General features: G+C 50.3%; 1 protein-coding gene across 1 annotated transcript; it reads left to right on the plus strand.

The window, feature by feature from the left end:
* Nucleotides 1-395: 395 nt before the first annotated feature.
* On the plus strand, nucleotides 396-20,464 carry MOGAT2 (monoacylglycerol O-acyltransferase 2). Its single transcript, XM_034074613.1, has 6 exons — nucleotides 396-489; nucleotides 8,059-8,237; nucleotides 15,544-15,748; nucleotides 18,232-18,406; nucleotides 18,636-18,835; nucleotides 20,310-20,464. The coding sequence occupies exons 1-6, from the start codon at nucleotides 396-398 to the stop codon at nucleotides 20,462-20,464; spliced, it is 1,008 nt and encodes a 335-aa protein (XP_033930504.1).
* The last annotated feature ends 662 nt before the right edge of the window (nucleotides 20,465-21,126 follow it).

The following is a 21,126-nucleotide window of genomic DNA, read 5'->3' on the forward strand; positions in this document are numbered from 1 at the left end:
TGTGGTAAAGCAGGAGCTCCTCACCATCTAACCCCATGCTCCATCCCTGGCAGTGTTCAAGGCCAGGTTGGACAAAGCTTTGGGTGCCATGGTTAATGTGAGGTGTCCTTGCCCATGGCAGGGGTTGGAACTGGATGATCTTAAGGTCCTTTCCAACCCAAACCATTCTGTGATTCTATTCTATGCTGAGTCACATTGGCACAAAGCAGGTTACACCTCCCTCAGCCTCCTCCTCCTCCCCATGCAGGAAGGTGTCTGCAGGCAGCCACCACCACCAGCACTGTACATTGCCCCATCCCCTCTCCTGTAAGGCTGGGTAAATATTGACTTTGCCCTTTGCATTCACCAATTGTGGAGCTCCTTTCTCCTCTTGAGACGTGGATGCAGAGCCCAAGATGAAGATTCAGTTTGCTCCTCTCTCCGTGCCCCTGCACAGGAGGCTTCAGACGGCATCGGTGGTTCAATGGGTCTTCAGCTTCCTAGCTCTAGGTAAGAGGAATCTAACATCCGAGGAGCCAGAATAGCTTTATCCCAACTCCTTCCCTCCCCAGCCCCAGGTACATATGGGTCCAAAGGTCTGGAATGGAAGGAAAGTGGCATTAAAGGTGTCTTCTGGGAGCCTGCAGTGAATCCCAGGCCATGTTAGGACAAGAGATTAGGAGCAGCATATCTCTGTCTCACTGTGTGAAGAGGAGGATGGGAGGCTTGTTCTCATTGAGTTAGTTATCTTTTATCCCCCTTTCTGCGTTGCTTTGTTGCTTCTGAGCACGGTGGCACTAGGGAAGCGCATGGGAGCACATATATGTCTTATACAACACCTAAACCCATGTAGTTCTGTCTTCTACTCTATAAGTTCAGTTTTCCTGGTCTAAAGTGCTGCCCTGCTCAGGGTCTGTCCTTTGGAATGGCATTCCCATGCTTGAGGGTGGGACAATGGGAGGAGCATGGGAGGACTCTGCTTTGCATCCCTGGGAACAGACACTTTGCTTTATACACGTGTCCCTGCTCACCCCAAAAGGGATTCTTCCAAGGAAACCCAAACAGGATCGGGAAGAGACACATTAGCAAACTGGGGCCCAGACATACTGCTGTGTGGAAGGCATCAGGTGCTGCTGATGGAGAGACAGGCATCTTTGGATAGGATGCATTGGGAAATAAGGAGATGGGAGATCCAAAGGTAAGATATCAGAACTGTCTCAGGCCATTTACAGCCCATCAGGAGCCCAGCTGGAAGCTGACATCCCAGCGTTTCCCATTGTCATGTAAATCCTTAATCTCAGATGGGATCTGTGTGAAGCTTTTGCTTTGTTGTGGCAGGGGAGTTTCTGGATACCCCAATACTTAGAGGCAGCAGATCTGAATGGTCAGCTCTGCACCAGTATCTGATGGACTGGAGCACTGGTCCATACTGGTCCTGATGGCATAGGTGTTCGAATGCTTCATGGCATAGCTTTAGCCCATGCTAAGTAATGCTTTTTCAAACTATATGCGATTCTATGTTGGCGCACTCTGGGCAATGACAGAGGGCAGGGACCATTGCTGGTACCTGGGATGGATGAGGCTGCCCCTATTGGAAGAGCATTAGCAACATGGACATGACTGGGCAGTGCTGTTCACCCACTGGGTCAGCAAGACCTGGAATCCCAGAGTGGTTTGGGATTGAAGGGACCTTAAAGCTCATCCAGCTCCAACCCCAACACCTTCCACTGGAGCAGCTGCTCCAAGCCCCTGTGTCCAACCTGGCCTTGAGCACTGCCAGGGATGGGGCAGCCACAGCTTCTCTGGGCACCCTGTGCCAGTGCCTCAGCACTCTCACAGGGAACAGCTTCCTATGGCTCTGTGGAGAGGTGTAACCAGTGTGTCCCTTTAGGACAATGCAGACAGCATCCCTCTCTGGATGGAGAGGAATCCCCACTGTTGCAGCAGTGGCCCAGCCAGCTGAGCTGCCCCACAGGAGTTATGGCATGGCAGAGTTATGGCAGAGTGCATGGCAATTGGTGTCATCCTGGGCTTGCATTATAGACTCTAGGGCTTTTCCAGTGCAGAACTGATCCCAGATGTACTCAACCCACCAGAGACCACCTTGCGGTAGGAGATGTGGGTGTTGTTAACAGCGCAGGTGAGATCTGGCCAAAGCCATGCATGGATCCAGCCCTGCATACTGGGACATTCTGGGGTGCTCTGGAGCTCCCTCTGCCCCTGCACCCAGATCTCCTTCCATGGTTCCTGGATGGGATGGGATACAGTAGGGATGCAGCCTCAGTATTAACAAGGGATGCAGCAGAAGATCCCCATTCCCAGCTCAGATGCAGCTGAGCCTTATAGAGCTTTTACAGTGTTTTCCAGCAAAACAACTTGTCCTTCAGGTTTTTCCCTTCTTGGTGTTGCAAACAAGCTGCCACTTGAGTTTTCAGGGATAGAAATCACTTCTGAGCCAGCAGAAATGCAGGAAATGATCAGGAGGGAGGAATGAAAAGGTAACACAGGGATGCTCTAAACACAGGCTCTGCCTCCTGCAGGGAAATGCAGCCTGCTTTGAATGAGGATGTGACCCAAACCAAAACAGTTTCACATTGATTTTGGGTGGGTTTTGTGATACTGAAACCAAAACAGTTAAGAAATGCCATAAGAAAGGCATTAGAGATGTGATAACCAAACCCTACCGAGCTGGTTTGATCCTTTTCATTAAGTTTCTTTAAGCCTGGAGCTTGTCATCCAAAAGCTCCCAGTTTAGCAACAGTAGAAGCTCGATCCTATGGGATAACCTTAATATCATCCCATGAGTTCCCAAACCCCATGTTATAACCCTCAGGCACAGAGATCAGACCGTCCATGGTCAGGATTTGGCCTCTGGCTTCTCCTTTATCCTTATACAGGCTTATGGCATCTGCTGCTAGAACAGGGCTCATGAAAGCACACATTTGAGTGAAGGCACAGCCCTTTGGCTGGGGATCCAGCAGCACTGCTTGCAGGCTGCTGTTGCTATGGTTGTGCTAATGCAGCCCCTGAGAAGCCAAGAGCAGAGTAAGGGGCTCATTCATTATCCACAGGGTGCTGGATGACTGGAGCAGCTTGACCCCGGTGCTGGCAGCTCATAACAGGCAACAGGCATTGTCCCTGCAGCTGGTTTCCTTGAGGATGCTCCTAGTAAAGGGCACAGAGACAAAAGGAGATGCTTGCTTCAGATGCCAGCAGCTGATTGGAGGAGAGTGCACGGTGAAAGAATGGGATGCAGGGCATGGAGTGGGGACCACATTGCCTTCCTGCTGAAGGATCCTAGTACTGACAAGTGCCCCCTCCTAATGCAGTGGATCCAGTCTTCTAATACCTAAAGGATTCCAGTGCCTAAAGGGGCTGCAGGGAAGCTGGAGAGGGGCTTGGGACAAGGGCCTGTAGGGCCAGGCCAAGGGGAATGGCTTGAACCTGCCCAAGAGAGGGGAGACTGAGCTGAGCTCTGAGGCAGAAGCTGTTCCCTGTGAGGGTGCTGAGGCGCTGGCACAGGGTGCCCAGAGAAGCTGTGGCTGCCCCATCCCTGGCAGTGCTCAAGGCCAGGTTGGACACAGGGGCTTGGAGCAGCTGCTCCAGTGGAAGGGGTCCCTTCCCGTGGCAGGGGTTGGAGCTGGATGAGCTTCAAGGTCCCTTCCAACCCAAACCAGGCTGGGGTTTGGTGATTCTATGACTCTACAAGGCACTAAAATCAGCAGGTGATGCCCAAACCTGCTGCCTCTCTCATTCCTGGTCTCCATAGACTAGGACAAGAGCATCCATCCAGGTGCACCATGCAGAAGCATTAGTGTGCATCTGAATCCATGCAGACAAACCCAGCACAGAGGCAGGAGACCTGCTCATGTTGCCTCTGCAGATCCAATGTACAGCACCCAGCCTTTGGACCCTGTCCATCAGCAGGGATGGCTCAATGGGCACATGGTGCCAGCGGCCTCTTTGAGTGCAGCCCATAGCCTGGGACAGCCTCTGTGCAGGCTGGTGCTGGGGACCTCAGCAATGTGCATCTTGGAAACCCTTCTGACAAGTGCAATAAGGACCTAACTCACTCTGGGGCTGCTGGGATGCCAAAAAGGCTCTATCCATAGGCTGCTGTTTTCCCTGTTTTGGGCTGAATGAGCAAATGCTGGGTTAGCAGCAATGTTGGGCCCAGCAGCAGTGGGATGGGACATGAATCCCATTTGGATTTGGCCAGGGAAGTCCTCCATGTGCTTTGTAGCCTGTGGTTTACTTGGAGCTTGTGACATATACATAAGATCATGGAATCCCAGACTGGTTTGGGATGAAGGGACCTTAAAGCTCATCCAATTCCAACCCCTGCCACAGGCAGGGACACCTTCCACTGGAGCAGCTGCTCCAAGCCCCTGTGTCCAACCTGGCCTTGAACACTTCCCATGGCAGGGGGTTGGAACTGGATGATCTTAAGGTCAGTTCCACCCCAAATCATTCCATGATTGTATGATTGTAGGGGCACAAAAGAGGAAGGTAGACACTATACTGATGCTATGGCTGAATTCCAAAGGTTATTCTCCCTTCTTTCCACTAAAGAATACTGCAAAGGCAGCAAGGCAGAACCACCCCATAACCACATCTCATTGCCATTCCCATCCTCACCAATAACTTGCTCCCATGACCAAACTGGGGTTGGAACTGTATGACCTTTACATTCCCTTCCAATCCAAAGTATTCTATGATGCTAAGCTGGAGCATTTGTCTGGCTCTGCACAGCCCTGGCAGCTGATGGGCTTCAAGGATGGGCTTCCAAGGCATGACTTGCAGCCTTCCCCCATCCCTAGCCTGACACAACCTTCCATCCCTTCCAGCATCACTTCCGAGATCCAACAGCTCTCTGTGGGCACACAGGATGGGCTTTGCCCCCACAGGGGAGATGTGTGCTGAGGATCCCTGGCCAGGAGCCTAATGCCAAGCTCAAGATATCCCTTAAAGTGTTTGCCTGGCAGCCAGCCCTGGAATGATGAGTGGTGTGCAGGAAGGCAGATGCTGAGGAAATGTGGAACCCATCCAGGCAGCTCTGAATGGTCCCCAGCCAGGGAGGGACAGGCAAGAAACCCTCCTTGGTCCTCATTTGCTCCTTGGGGTTACACTCAAAGGGAAGAAAGCAATGATGTAGAATCATGGAATGGTTTGGGTTGAAGGGACCTTAAAGCTCCTCCAGCTCCAACCCCTGCCACAGGCAGGGACACCTTCCACTGCAGCAGCTGCTCCAAGCCCCTGTGTCCAACCTGGCCTTGAGCACTGCCAGGGATGGGGCAGCCACAGCTTCTCTGGGCACCCTGTGCCAGCGCCTCAGCACCCTCACAGGGAACAGCTTCTGCCTTACCTCCAACCTGAACTTCCCCTGTTTCAGTCTGAACCCATCACCCCTTGTCCTATCACTGCAGTCCCTGATGAAGAGCCCCTCTCCAGCATCCTTGTAGTATCTTATAAGCATAGAAAGCAAATATAAACTGAATATTGAGGGAAGGGTCCTGTGTGTGAATTCTGCCCTGAAATAAGACAAAAGTTGAGCTGGGAATAAACAGAGGGAGAAATGAATAATTCTATCATTGCAAGATAAAGCCTCACTTGGGTGATAAGTGCTTCATTCTGCAGAGCGCTCTTTGAGCTCTGCACGGTACAATAAAGAGGGAATAGATAGAGTATTAGCCACTTTTGCAGCAGACCTGATGACCCAGCTCCCATGTGCAGTAAAACTGCAAGCTCTGCATTGATCCTCAAGCAGAGTTCATGCCTCATGTGGACCCTGGAGCTTGGTTTCATGCTCTGGGCTGCTCTCCTCAAGAGTTATAAGGATGATGTCTGTGGCATTTGCAAGGAGTGGCACCAGGCATGGGCAGTGATTTGTTCTGACCTGGAAGGTGCATTGTGGGTTGGACCTGTTGCTCTGTTGCACTGATTCCCTATGCTCTGTGCTACTGCTCATCCACTCCCAGTGTCTCTACCTACATGAGGACATCAGATCCCATTTCAGCTTTAAGGAGATTTAAGGCTCCAAAGAGACCTGAGAGCAGCTCCAGTGCCTAAAGGGGCTGCAGGAAAGCTGGAGAGGGGCTTGGGACAAGAGCCTGTAGGGCCAGGCCAAGGGGAATGGCTTGAACCTGCCCAAGAGAGGGGAGACTGAGCTGAGCTCTGAGGCAGAAGCTGTTCCCTGGGAGGGTGCTGAGGCACTGGAACAGGGTGCCCAGAGAAGCTGTGGCTGCCCCATCCCTGGCAGTGCTCAAGGCCAGGTTGGACACAGGGGCTTGGAGCAGCTGCTCCAGTGGAAGGGGTCCCTGCCTGTGGCAGGGGTTGGGGCTGGATGAGCTTTAAGGTCCCTTCCATTCCAAACCAGTCTGATTCTATGTTTCCCATGATCATGGCAAGGTTTTAGACTGGGACAGGGATTTGTTTTTACATGGAAAGCTCTGGGATAAGGGGGATTTGTCACCAAAACCAAGACAAAAAACTAGACCTACTGATTTATCCTAGGTAAAAGTAAACAGGAAGTACAGGGATATCTTACATGAGAGCATCATGTACCTGTTCCCTCATAGACCTGAGCTGAGACGAGCTGGGGAGATCAGGAGTCAAGTGGCTCCAAAAGATGACAATCCAGGTCTCAGAGGATGAGGGCACGGATGCATCTGCCTAAACTGGAAGCTGAACAGGGCATCTCCATCCTCACATCCCTGAGTGCTGGATCTGTGATGAAGGCCCAGAGAAGAACATTATATAGAACCCACCACACATGATGTAACCTATGAGCTGGGGAAGGCAAAGGGCTTGGATCAATGGGGTATTTTAGTCTACAGCACCAGGTCTTCCAGGGAGGACACAGCTCTTCCCAGGCACTTCTTAGGGTATCTGCTTTACTAAGTAGGCATTGGGTGGCCAGCATCAATTGCCCATCACTGCAGGCTTTGGTGGGATCTGATGCACCAAGTGATTCCTGCTTGCACACACTTCTCTTCTCTTGTCCCCATGCCAAAACAGGGCATGAGGGAGATGGAAGGTGGAGGGGAAAGCTGAGCACTGACTGGAAGCAGCTCAGTAAAGTCTTTAATGACTTGGGAAGGTCCCAAATCGTTAATGTCTTAAGGAATGAAAGAAATCACTCTTCTAAAATCAGTGATGACACAGAGCTGAAAAGGCTGAAAACCCTCTAGAAGCCAGGATTAGAGCTGAGAGTGAACCCAAGGAGTGGAGGAAAAGGTCCAAAATCAATAAGAAATAAGTCAATAAAGAGTAAAATCTTATATATGGGCAGATAAGACATTAAAAATCAAGGACAATTAAAATGGTGACTCATTAGCTGAGGACAAAGCTGTTGGGGACTGTACAGACAGGGCACAGTGCCCTGTTCTGCTGTCACTGCAAGATGATGGGTGTCATCAGTGTATTAACAGGAGGTTTGGGGTAAAACAGGGACATTTTCGTTGCAGGGATCAGTCTGACTCCAGGGAAAGGACAGAGAGCAAAGGGATAGAGCTCTGATCCACAAGGAAATGTGAGGTTCTTGAAGGGAAAGGAAGACATGGTGGGCTTTGGAAATAGGTGGTTGTTGCAAGGATGGTGCTTGGTTCCTCTCCAGGGTATAGATAAGAAAGAAAGCTTCTCTGCATCAAAGATGCTTTCATACTGATGAAGTAGCCCAGCAGCAAGTGGGTGTGATGGGCCCAGTGATGGGCTCTGCCCCAGCACCAGAGTCCATCCAAGTGCATCATTAGAGAGGGACTCTTCATTAGGGACTGTGGAGACAGGACAAGGGGTGATGGGTTCAAATGGAAACAGGGCAAGTTCAGGTTGGAGATAAGGAATTTGAACTGGCTCCCAAGGAAGCTGTGGCTGCCCCATCCCTGGCAGTGCTCAAGGCCAGGTTGGACACAGGGGCTTGGAGCAGCTGCTCCAGTGGAAGGGGTCCCTGCCCATGGTAGGGATTGGGACTGGATGAGCTTTAAGGTCCCTTCAACCCAAACCAGTGTGGGATTCTACGATCATTCCTCTCCCAAAGCCCACCTGACCCAACTGCCACCTCACCAATGGCTTTTCCCTCAGCACAGTGCTGCACAGCTGCCTTCATCGCCCTCTTCTTCACCCGTTTTTGGCTGCTCTGTGTCCTCTATGCCGTGTGGTGGTTCAAAGACAGGGAGAAACCCAGCAAGGGTGGGAGGCGGATCCATGCCATCCGGAACAACGTCGTCTGGAGGTACATGAGGGACTACTTCCCCATCACGGTAAGTGCTGCTGATCCATACATGCAGATACCATAAGCATTGATTCCATAAGGACCACCTTTGTCCTTGGTGTTTGGAGGCAGTTTGGGGCATGGACTTCTGGCATGGGGCTTTGGGAGGTCAGTGTTGAAGGATCATCTGTCCATCATTGTCTATCCAGTGTCTGAAGGGGGCTGCAAGGATGCTGGAGAGGGGCTCTTCATCAGGGACTGCAGTGATAGGACAAGGGGTGATGGGTTCAGACTGAAACAGGGGAAGTTCAGGTAGGAGATAAGGAAGAAGCTGTTCCCTGTGAGGGTGCTGAGGCACTGGAATGGGTTGTCCAGGGAGGTTGTGAATGCTCCATCCCTGGCAGTGTTCAAGGCCAGGTTGGACAGAGCCTTGGGTGCCATGGTTTAGTGTGAGGTGTCCCTGCCCATGGCAGGGGTTGGAACTGGATGATCTTAAGGTCCTTTCCAACCCAAACTATTCTGTGATTCTATGGTTCTATCATCTTCCCAGGTCCCAGATTACTACAAGACCCGGTATAAAATAATACCAGCATTTTCACAATCACTTGCTTTAATTGTCTGCCATCAGGTTTCTTTGCTCTTTGCATGGCAGAAAATGATGCTGAGGATCTACTGTGGGTTATATATGGCACATCTCTGATATTAACTTTAAATATGATTTGAGGATCGGCTGAGGGAGCTGGGGGATTCAGATGGAGAAGAGAAGGCTCAGGGGGGACCTGATGGCTCCCTCCAAGTGCCTGCAGGAGGATGGAGCCAGGAGGGGCTGGGCTCTGCTCCCAAGGAACAAGGGATGGGACAAGAGGAACCGGCCTCAAGCTGCACCAGGGCAGGTTTAGATGGAGCTGAGGAACAATTCCTGCCCCACAGGGTGCTCAGGCATTGGAACAGGCTGCCCAGGGCAGGGCTGCAGGCACCGGCCCTGCAAGGGTTCACAGCCCGTGGAGATGAGGCCTCAGTGCCATGGGGCAGGGGTGGGAATGGTTGGACTGGATGAGCTTAAAGGGCTTTTCCAACCTCATTGATTCCATGCGTCTATGATTTAAGGGTTCTGGATGAGCTTCAAAGCAAGGCCCCCAAAAGGTTTACCATAACCTTCTGGGGAGGAATAGGAACACATCCCAGGAAAGCTTGTGGGGAGTTTTATCACAAGGGACAGGTTATATTTGACATCATTCAATAGGAAACACAAAATGGGTTCCTAATAAATTATTCTCAAGCTTGCCTTAGAAGATGCTAGAATCCATGAGCTATTTATGTGGCTGTAATGATTATCCGCAATATAGACTCTGGAATTTATTCCTGGCCTTAAGCTGCTGCTTGGGCAGCATCCAACCAACCTCTCTGCTAAATCTTGGCTGCCCACTCAGCCCAACTCCCATCCCTCTGTAAGGACATGGAAACCCCTTATGAACCCCATGGTGCAGTGTCTGTCCTTCCTTTCCTGGATGCAGGACCATAAGACCATAAGACTTTCACCAGTAAGACCAATAGAGGGAGTGTGGCTACTGGGTTTGAAGGCCAGGATTGTTCCCTGGAGCCTTTCTTATGGCTGGTAAGGGAGAAGTCAGAGGAGGGTGCACAAAAGGACATCACAAACCAAACTACGATGACAAGGGTATTAGAACCAAGCAATCACATAATGCTGTTTCCCAAAGACAGCTTCTCAGTCTTCTGCACTTCCTAAGCCAGAATATAAGATTTATCAGCCCTTTCTGGATGCATTTTTCCCTATATCATGGAAAAACATTCGGCATTCCCAGCATCGTGCAGCAAGGAGCTCCCTGGGTGAACCACACAATGTGAAGACCTCCCTGCTTGTTTCACTTGGAACTCGCTGGTTACCCCATGCAAATCCTGCCCCACATACCCAGGCCATCCTGGTTGTAAACTCTGTTATATCCCACATGTGTCAGCTTTTTTTCCCAGTTAAAGCCCCAGATGTGTTTGCTTCCTTGCATGGGAAGGATTTCACTTCCTACCCCTGGGCATGAGCTGATTTGTGCCTAGCTGGGTACAAGTTAAGCATTTGAAATACTGCTTTAAGCATCCTGTACACTGCTGTCACAGTGAACTGAGCTGAGCCTGTGGAGTGAACGTGCACAGATGGAGCTCTCCTTTAGAGTCACTGACCCCTAGAATGGTTTGGGTTGGAAAGGACCTTAAATCCCATCCAGCTCCAACCCCTGCCACGGGCAGGGACCCCTTCCACTGGAGCAGCTGCTCCAAGCCCCTGTGTCCAACCTGGCCTTGAGCACTGCCAGGGATGGGGCAGCCACAGCTTCTCTGGGCACCCTGTGCCAGCGCCTCAGCACCCTCCCAGGGAACAGCTTCTGCCTCAGAGCTCAGCTCAGGCTCCCCTCTCTTGGGCAGGTTCAAGCCATTCCCCTTGTCCCAAGCCCCTCTCCAGCTTTCCTGCAGCCCCTTTAGGCACTGGAGCTGCTCTCAGGTCTCCCCTTCAGGAGCCTTCTCTTGTCCAGGCTGAACAACCCCACTTCCCAATCCCCATCCAGCACAGGGGCACAAGGGGAGTGGGATTTGGGGACATGGACCCCGGTGGGCACCACCTCCTTGGGTTGTATTCGTGCACCGATTGACTTAGTTCAGCCCTGGAGCATCAGTCATCCAGGGAAGAGCCAATCTGTATCCTAATCCTCCATGTCCCAGCATTGCACTCATCCTGGCCAAGCACCAGTAACTGGAGGCAGGAGGAGCTGCCTATTTCATTGTAGGAAGTGGCTTTAAATGCTGCCTGTAAAGGATCCCTGGGCATGTTTGCAGTCATGGAAGCAGGAAGACGTTGGGATGAGCATCTGTTTTCCAGGGATCTGAGCAGCATTGATTCGCACAGTGCTGCAGTGTCTGGCACATGGCATTGGGCAGGCTCTGAGCGCAGTGTGTGCAAGCAGCACCCTCTGCTGATACCACAAGTACCTCTGCTGCTTGGATTATTCCCGTTGGAGATGGACGGCTTCCAGTTAGGGGTTTGCTATAGGATCAGGCAGGATCTGAATAAGTTTGAGTGGTTGTAAAAGGTAAAGGACAAGAAAGCAGTGAGAATTCCAGGTGAAGTCCAGTGCATGGCATAGGAAAGTTCTCTTTGCTTCATCCCCCTATATTTTTACTAGCATCATGGAATGGGTTGGGTTGAAGGGACCTTAAAGCTCATCCAGGTCAACCCCCTTATGTTTATCCGCATGGTTCCTTCATGATAATGTATCAGCACATCTTTATTAGGAAGGATGCATACAGCAATGCAGTCAGAACTTCTCCATCCCATGGCCATGGGAATACACATCTTCACTGCTGCTTCTTCCCAGCCCCATCACCTTCTGATACTGTAAAACCCCTGTCACCACCTCCCTCACACAGCCAGGGTGTGTTGGTACCCTCAGCAGAGGAGAGCCATGGATGTACAGAAGATGAGGACCAGGGTGAAATGGGGAAAGCATAAGCTTGATGATATCCATCTCTACTGTAGTCTCCAAGCAGAAGTCACCATCCTTCTGTAAGCTGGGGTTGGATGCTTGGTTTAGACAAGGGATCTCACCTTTACATCACACAACCTGGATTACAAGTTAAATCTATCAGTTGGAAGCTAAAATTAAGGTCTTAGAAGGACAAATTCTGTCTTTGGATGCTGTCATCACTCCAGCAAGCACCAGCTTAGCAGCTTTGCTCAGTGCAGCCTCAAAAGTGCCTTCTATGTGGAGAAGGTCCCTGTGTCCTTCACTGGTTTTCCCCTTCTGAAGAGCCACAGGACACATTTCACCAGCCTTGGGGTTATCTAAGAGTCAGTTGGACCTTAACATCTACAGCAACTGGCACAGTCCCAACCTGTGTCATTGTGCTTGGGGACAGGCTACATTGGGCTCCTTTGTTAGCATAACTAAAATGAGTTATTAGAGACCTAGCTGAACCCTAGGAGCTGTGATTTGGGATGGCTCCCTCCCATAACCCATTCATTCTCATAACTGCATAAACCATGACGGGGGTTGTTTGAGGGTATATTGTGCTTCTGGGGAGGTAAAAGGCATTGCGAAGAGCTCCACTTCATGTGAACCCAGCCTGACCAGGAATGTTTTCCTTCTTTGCACAGAAGGATGGTGTTATTTGTGACTGGGGGTTTTGTGTCACGGCCCATGATGTTAAATAGCACTGCTGGTCTTTGCTTCCTTCTGTTGGCTGAAGGAGAGATGAGGGGTTCTAAGGGCAAAGGCAAGACATGGCCAAATGGCTCAAAGCCACCTCTTTGTCCTCTTTGAGGAACTCCTATGTCCTGCCCTTGACCCTCTCTTCTTTGACCCTAAGGAAGAGAGAAGCCATGGCTGAGGTCAGGTCCACCAGAGGACTGTGTCCTACCATAAAGATAAGGATAAAGGAGATGCTATTAGACTGCCAAAAGCAGCATCACACAAGAACAAGGGAGGACTTGGGTTCCTGGAGCTGCCATCCTTACCCAGAGCAGGGAATGAGGGTGGTGAAGTCCCATCCAAACTGGACCCCTTCCATTGGAGCAGCTGCTCCAAGCCCCTGTGTCCAACCTGGCCTTGAGCACTGCCAGGGATGGGGCAGCCACAGCTTCTATGGGCACCCTGTGCCAGCGCCTCAGCACCCTCCCAGGGAACAGCTTCTGCCTCAGAGCTCAGCTCAGTCTCCCCTCTCTTGGGCAGGTTCAAGCCATTCCCCTTGGCCTGGCCCTCCAGGCCCTTGTCCCAAGCCCCTCTCCAGCTTTCCTGCAGCCCCTTTAGGCACTGGAGCTGCTCTCAGGTCTCCCCTTCAGGAGCCTTCTCTTGTCCAGGCTGCCCCAGCCCAGCTCTCTCAGCTGGCTCCAGAGCAGAGCTACACATTAACACAGCATCCTGAGATGAAAACTGGCCTTGTCTCACCAAGGAAGCTTTGGCTCAATCACTTGTTTACTCACAGACCAGCCTGGCTGGACCCTTGAGTCCTTTGACAATGATTAAAGCTTCAATTCACCCAGAAAGCCTAAAGCAGCAAATACCATCCAGTGGGTGAGGAGATGCCAAGGCACACAAGGCAGGAGGGAGGAGATTCACACCTCTCTGCACCTCATCCCCAGCCCCATTGAACTCTTCAGTGTTGGGCTGCCTGGTGTCAAGCATTAACTTGGCAGCCTGGGAACAGAAGCTGACCTCTGGCATGGAGACAGGGAAGAAGTGAACCAACTTTGGGAACAATAAGTGGGAGGATTGAGCTTCTGTGTTAAACAGTTTCCAGAGGGAGATTTTCCAGGCTTAGAGTCCAGGGGCTTGACCAAAGTCAAGACCAAAGTCTCTCATGGAATCATGGAATGGTTTGGGTCAAAGGGACCTTTAAAGCTCATCTAGTCCAACCCACTGCAATGAGCAGGGACAGCTTCAAATAGGTTAGATTTCCTTGTACAAGCTCTTTGGTTTCTTTCTAAATCCTGCCCATGTCATCCCAATGGGAGCAGACACTGTGACAAAATGAAGCCCTTCTCTCCCATCCTTTCCTTATGCCTGGAAGGGGCCCAGTTTACAAACCTGACAGAGGCAAATAAATCAACTTGGTCACTAAGATGCGGTCAGAGCTATCGCAGGGACAACTCTTGCATTATAATGCAGGAAACATTAACCAGAGCACTGGTTATAAGACCATTGGACATGTTATAAGACATTGGGATGTCTTATAATTGTCTTATCACAGGTGAACTCCCATTGAAGCAGTTTGCACAGCTCAGTGGGTACCCTGAGTTCAACCCTTCATTATCAACGAGGATGCTGTGACTTTGGGTTACAACCAGGCACGGATCCTGCTGTCATCCCCTCTTCTATGCTGCACACATAGGGCATGTTTCCAACACACCCGAGCATCTCACCTCCCTCCTATAAATCACACAGAGATGAAAGGCTGTTTGGAAGCAGAAGATGAATGCAGGAAACATTGATGTAAGCTGAAATGGCTCAAAACAGGAGGCAGGGGCCCCAGGCACTCAGTAACTCAACCATCTGCCCCTCTTCCTATTTAGGTACCTCTGCACTGGGCAGCAATGGAACTCTTGTTTGTCCATTGCTCTCATTAGGAGCAGGCGCTTGAATGGGCACATGTGTACAGTCAACAGAGCCTTAGGACAGAGGGGAAATTAGCCATGATGTAAGAAAGCAAAATGCACCCTCGTGATTCACCTGTGGGTCTGGCTGCTTCTAGGAAAACACATGCACCATGAGCTGCTGCAGAGGCAGGATGGGACCACGGTGCTGGGCTTTGGTTCTCCTTAAGCACAGGGGCTGTTGAGTTGAATGGGAATTGATGGTGGCTCTGTTAGGGTTAACCTTGGGAGGGTTCATCCTTCCTTGGTGCTGTGAGCATCCTCGGAACCCACAGGGATCATGCAGTTTTGACTGCTTCTATTGGGTTCTACACGTGCTGGCTGGTGTTGGCATGGAACGGACTTCCCAGTGTTATAGCTGGAGGGTGGGTTTGTCACAGCAGCCCCTCTGGGAAGTCCATAGCAAGTGTAACCCACAGAGTCTAAATCCTGGTTGTGCCTCATCTCCCTTTAATCATCCCTTTGTCCATGTAGGATCTCCCAGGCTTCAAACCCATTGGCTGAGTATTTCATCTAGGTCCTTAGGTGGCCTTCAAGGGCTGTGCCTGCAATCCATGCTGTCCATCCCTATACACTGGATACAGGCATTTCACATTCCCTCTTCCCAGTATAACTGCAGCAACCTTGGGCAGACATCCCATCACAGAACTGCAGAATCCCAGCTTGAAGGGACCTCAAGGATCACCCAGTCCAACCCTTCCAGGCACAGCATGACCTAGACTGGATGCCCAGCACCCTGTGCAGCCCAGTCTTAACAGTGTCCAACACTGGGGAGTCACCACTTCCTAGGGAGATTATCCCAGTGTCTGGTTGTTATCCCTGGAAAAACTTCCCTCTTATGTCCAGTTGGAATCTCCCCAGCAGTAACTTGTGCCCATCACCCCTCAGCTTTCCCATGGGATTCCTTGTCCAAAGGGAGTCTCCATCTTCTCCCTGGCACATGGATCAGGTCTCCCTGAGCCTTCTCCAGCTGAACAGTCCCAGCTCTCTCAGCCTTTCCTCATTGCTGCCCATTCCTTGGACCATCCTTTTGGCCCTTCCCTAGACCCTCTCCAGGCCGTCCACATCTTGTTTGTACAACAAAACTATGCCATGGATTCCCATCCAAGAATCCCCCATCTACTCTCCACAGCCAATGCTCCAACCCCATAAGGTGACACCACTAACTCATGCCCCCTTTTTGCTTCCATCTGGTGTGCAGCTGGTGAAGACAGTGGAGCTGGACCCTAGGCAGAACTACCTAATGGGAATTCACCCCCATGGGGTCCTGGCAGCAGGAGCCTTCCTCAATTTCTGCACGGAGGCATCGGGGTTCTCCACGCTCTTCCCAGGCATCACCCCACACCTGATGATGCTCTCCATGTGGTTCCGCATCCCCTTCTTCAGGGACTACCTGATGAGTGGAGGTAAGCAGGGGAACAGCACAAGCCAACCCCTTTGGCAAGTGGTGGGATGAGTGGGGGACTGGATGAAGACACAAGGGGAAGAGGAGTCAAGGGTCTGTTTGTCCTTATCTGTTGCCGACGGATCCCATGTGCCTTATGGATTCCATTGTGAAGAATGTGGGAAGACAATGTGTTTGCTAAAAACCTATTGCAGCATTTATGGATGTACTTGAAAAGGTAAATACACTGTCAGAAAAGTGTTGTATTCTAAGCAACACTTGTTCATGGTACAATCACAGGATCCCAGATTGGATTGGGTTGGAAAGGACCTTAAATCCCATCCAGTTCAGGGACACCTTCCACTTGAGCAGCTTGCTCCAAGCCCCATTTAGCCTTCAACAAATCCAAACTGTTGGCTTATTTTTAGGATGCTAAATAGTCTTTGTGCCACAAATAGGCTGAGAATGGGTTTCTTGTGGATGGATTTCTTGGAGCTTCTCTCTCCTGTAGTTAGATTTGTCTGATCTACTTAATACGTGATGTGCAAAGTGAGTGCTTGAAGTGTGGGGAGTGAAAAACACTGATTCTCTGCTGGTGGTCTGTGATTGACAAAACAAGCTATGGGGAGGAGAAGACTCAGAATGTATGGCTGTATTCATGCTGTATTCCATACAAACATGTGTTTAGATTTCATTCAGCATTGAAAATAGCTTCCATGCCTTTAATTTCTGCTCTGAACAAGAGGCAACAGGCTTAAAGCATAGAAAGGTCCAGCTGAACATGAGGGAGAACTTCTTTACTGTGAGGGTGACTGAGCATTGGAATAGAATCACAGAATCATGGAATCAATGAGGTTGGAAAAGCCCTTTAAGCTCATCCAGTCCAACTATTCCCAGCCCTGCCCTGGGCAGCCTGTTCCAATGCCTGAGCACCCTGTGGGGCAGGAATTGTTCCTCAGCTCCATCTAAACCTGCCCTGGTGCAGCTTGAGGCCGGTTCCTCTTGTCCCATCCCTTGTTCCTTGGGAGCAGAGCCCAGCCCCTCCTGGCTCCATCCTCCTGCAGGCACTTGGAGGGAGCCATCAGGTCCCCCCTGAGCCTTCTCTTCTCCATCTGAACCCCCCAGCTCCCTCAGCCCTTCCCCATCACCCTTGGGCTCCAGACCCTGCACCAGCTCCATTGCCCTTCTTCGAACCTACTCCAGTAGCTCACACAGGTAGATCAGGAAGGTTGTGGAGTCTCTTTCCCTGGAGATATTTAGGTGCTTTATGGACACAATCCTGAGCAATGTGCTCAGGATAGACTAGATAACATTCAGTGGTCCCTTCCAATATGTAAAGTGTATAAGAGAGGATGCAAACAGCAGCTCACACTGTTGCAAAACCACATGGCAGGAGGGGAAGCAGAAATGAAAAGGAATGGATAGAGAGAAGGGGAAAGGAGTATGGAGAGATTTATGGACACCAGGAAGAGATGACCTTCACCTCTCATTGGTGAGCTTGGGAAACAGCCCCTTCTGCATCTCAATGGGCTCATCCTGTGTGTGGGATTCAAGAGACTAAACACAGGCATCCAGGTCCTCCTGATGCTGTCATCACCCTGTTTTCCACATAAACTCTGGCTCTTGCTGTTGGAAAATATTTACATGGAGAGCAAGGAATCATAACAGTGAGATATGGGAGAGATCTGGCGCTGGAGAGGGAAGGTTTAATCACTGTAATATGGGAGCTGGGTGCAGAGCTCATTTTCAGGTCCATTGAATCCATTTAACAAAGAGGTTTTAAATTGCTCCTGAATCAAACCCATGTTGCTCTGTCATTTCTGAGTGAAAGGTTTGATATTTGCAGGGAAATAACATCCAGGGACCAAATTCTGCATAAAATTCCACTTTCAATCCATAGTCATAGAATGGTTTGGGTTGGAAAGGACATTAAAGCTCATCCAGTTCCAATTCCTCACCATGAGCATGGACACCTTCCACCAGAGCAGGTTGCTCCAAGCCCCATCCAGCAGCATCCACTGAAATCCATGCATCTTTTGACCTATAGCAACTGTTTCACTGACTTTAGAGCTGGTCAGGATTGAACTTGGTTTCATCTGATAACAAACTGAAACACATTTTCCATGGGGATTGTGAGATTTAGTTCTCAGTTTACTTTTTCCCTTATTTTTCCCTGTTTCTCACTCCTGGGCCAGACAGCAAAGGGATAATTACATGTTCATGCCAGTCTTGGGTGCCATGGTTTAGTGTGAGGTGTCCCTGCCCATGGCAGGGGGTTGGAACTGGATGATCCTAAGGTCCTTTCCAACCCAAACCATTCTGTCATTCCATGAATCCAGCATCTATGAGGGCAGCTGGGCTGAGATTGACAAAGTGTAGGAAGACTCTGACCATAAAGTGTCCAGCATCCCTTTGGAGCTGGATAATGGGAGAAAAAGGTACAGAGCAAACCACAGTTGTGTGGGGTTTACAGATATTGATGCTTTCTTCCTCTCTGCCCCACAGGCCTTGTCTCCTCGGACAAGAACAGTGCATCCTATGTGCTGAAGAACCCAGAGGGTGGGAATGTGCTGGCCATCATTATTGGTGGAGCACAGGAGGCATTGGATGCCCGGCCGGGATCCTACACCTTGCTGCTGAAGAACAGGAAGGGATTTGTCCGCCTGGCCATCGAGCATGGGTGATGCAGGGGATGGGCTCATAGGGCCCTTAGGGAGGGATGTGGCTGCTTCATGGGGTGTTCCTGATGGATTTAGAATCATGGAATCATGGAATGGTTTGGGTTGGAATGGACCTTGTGATCATTTAGTACCAACCCCCTGCAGAAGAGCTTTTGGAGAGGGGGGAAGGTGTTTTGGGGTTGGCTTTGCTGATCTTCATGCCTTCACATTGGGTTCAACTCCTCACAGCACCCCCCTGGTCCCTGTCTTTTCCTTTGGGGAGAATGACCTCTTTGAGCAAGTGAGAAACCCGCAGGGCTCCTGGCTGCGGAGGGTCCAGCACCGGCTCCAGAAGATCATGGGCATCTCTCTTCCCCTCTTCCATGCAAGAGGCATCTTCCAGTACAGCTTTGGGCTGGTTCCCTACCGTCGGCCCATCTACACTGTGGGTAAGTCCTTCCTTGGCCAACACAATACAGCTACTCTTAGCCTGGCCAACATGGGGACCAGGGGCATCCCCTGGGTTGTGTTATTGTCCTGGATGCTGGAGCATCATGTTGTGGTGGGCTAGAAACATGCTGGCAACGAAGCATCCTCAACTGCTCATGCGTCACACTGATTTGGATCTCTGGCTTGGCCTTAAGACAAAGCCCAAGTCATCTATTCATCAAAGCAAAGCCCTAGAGCATACACATCAATCTCATTATCTGTGTGGGATGCAGCCAAACCCAGGACAACCCAGTAATAAAATCCACTGCAATAACATTGAGCTAAACTTCTGCCAAGCCAATTTTACAAGCACAAATAGGGCAACACCTAAGCAGTTGGCACATTTGCTCAGTGTCTTATGCAGACACAAGTGCAACCCGCAACCTATTTGCATGGCAAGAGGTTTCCAGCAGAGATCATGCCCATAGGAGACCAAATTCAAAGCAAGTCTTTGGTTTTGAGGCACTTCTGCCTGGTTTCATCAGCTCCATCCTTAAGCCATGGAGCTGTTGAAACCCATCAGTGCGCCTGATGCTGTGTGTAGTCTAATGGAAGAGGCGGTTTGGAAAGGTCAGATATCACCCCGTTGATGAGGTTTGACAGCCAGCAATTACTTCTAATTGCTTTACAACCTGTTTGGATTGTCTCAAGGGGTTTATGAGCTGTGCAGTATCACGAGGGCTCTTCATTAACCTGAGGAGGAGCAGCCTTACACAAGGATGAAACCCTCCCGTGCTTGACAAACACAGTTTGAGTAAGAGACCAGAGCAAGAGAGGCATCACATGGACTTCATGTCCATTGCAGGTGCCTGGTCCTGCTGCTGGTGGCTCTGGGAGATGGGAATTAGCTTATTCTATTGATAGGAATCAAATTAGTTAGATTTACCCTTGAAAAAAGCATTATTTTATACAGATATATGGGCATTAACAAAAATCAGATGTTTCACAGAAGCTTTAATCTGAGTAAAGCAGAAACATCCCAATCAGTAGTGTATTTAAGTGGTCTTCGGCTTCCCAGTGCCTCAGTATCCCCCTTTGCCATGGAGATTCCCAAAGCCACAGGGGAGCAGCTTGGAAACCCCAATATCATTAGGATGACTTTGTCTTTGTGTGCAGCACATCTGAGATGTTAGGCTGTAGGGATCGCATTGGGATGCAGTACTTTCGACTTCATAATGCTACACAGAGGGTCTTTGGCATTAAACAGCTTTGCAGATGGGGAAACTGAGACAAAGATAGATGAGACCTTTGAGAACAACATCAGAGCCAGTCTCCTTACCTCCTTGGTTGTCCTACCCCAAAAACTCCAGGATATGACTGGTTGTATTCATCCATCCAATGCATCCTTAGAGATCCCAGCTCCATGCTAGGATGTGCAAACTGTACAGAGGGACCTGACACTGTCTCCTCCTAATGCCTGTGTTTGTTTTCCAGTTGGGAAACCAATTCCAGTGCGGAGGAATCGCAAACCCTCTGAGGAAGAGGTGGATCGAGTCCATGAGAAATACCTAAATGAATTGAGCAAGCTCTTTGAGGAGCACAAAGCTAAATATAACATCCCAGAAGACAGGCACCTGGAATTCATATAGAGCTCCTCAAGCAAGGTGAAACCATGGAGATCAAGCTCCAAGTTTTCCCTTACCTCCGGAACAACCTCAACTTGGTCATATAATCATAGAATCACAGAATGGTTTGGGTTGGAAAGGACCTTAAGATCATCCAGTTCCAACCCCTGCCATGGGCAGGGAAACCTCACACTAAACCATGGTACCCAAGGCTCTGTCCAACCTGGCCTTGAACACTGCCAGGGATGGAGCATTCACAACCTCCCTGGGCAACCCATTCCAGTGCCTCAGAACCCTCATAGGGCAGAGGTTCTTCCTTATCTCCAACCTGAACTTCCCCTGTTTCAGTCTGAACCCATCACCCCTTGTCCTATCACTGCAGTCCCTGATGAAGAGCCCCTCTCCAGCATCCTTGGAGCCCCTTCAGACACTGGAAGCTGCTCTGAGGTCTCCATGCAGCTTCTCTTCTCCAGGCTCAACAGCCCCAATGTTCTCAGCCTGTCTCCATACAGGAGCTGCTCCAGCCCCTGAGCATCCTCGTGGCCTCCTCTGGACTTGTTCCAACAGTTCCATGTCCTTTTTATGTTGAGGACACCAGAACTACTTCAGCAATTAATGCTTTCATTTGTCATCGGCAAACTTGCTGAGGGTGCACTCAATTCCATTGTCCATGTCAGCAACAAAGA

This window comes from Melopsittacus undulatus, chromosome 2 (assembly GCF_012275295.1).
Source record: "Melopsittacus undulatus isolate bMelUnd1 chromosome 2, bMelUnd1.mat.Z, whole genome shotgun sequence".
NCBI lineage: Eukaryota > Metazoa > Chordata > Aves > Psittaciformes > Psittaculidae > Melopsittacus > Melopsittacus undulatus.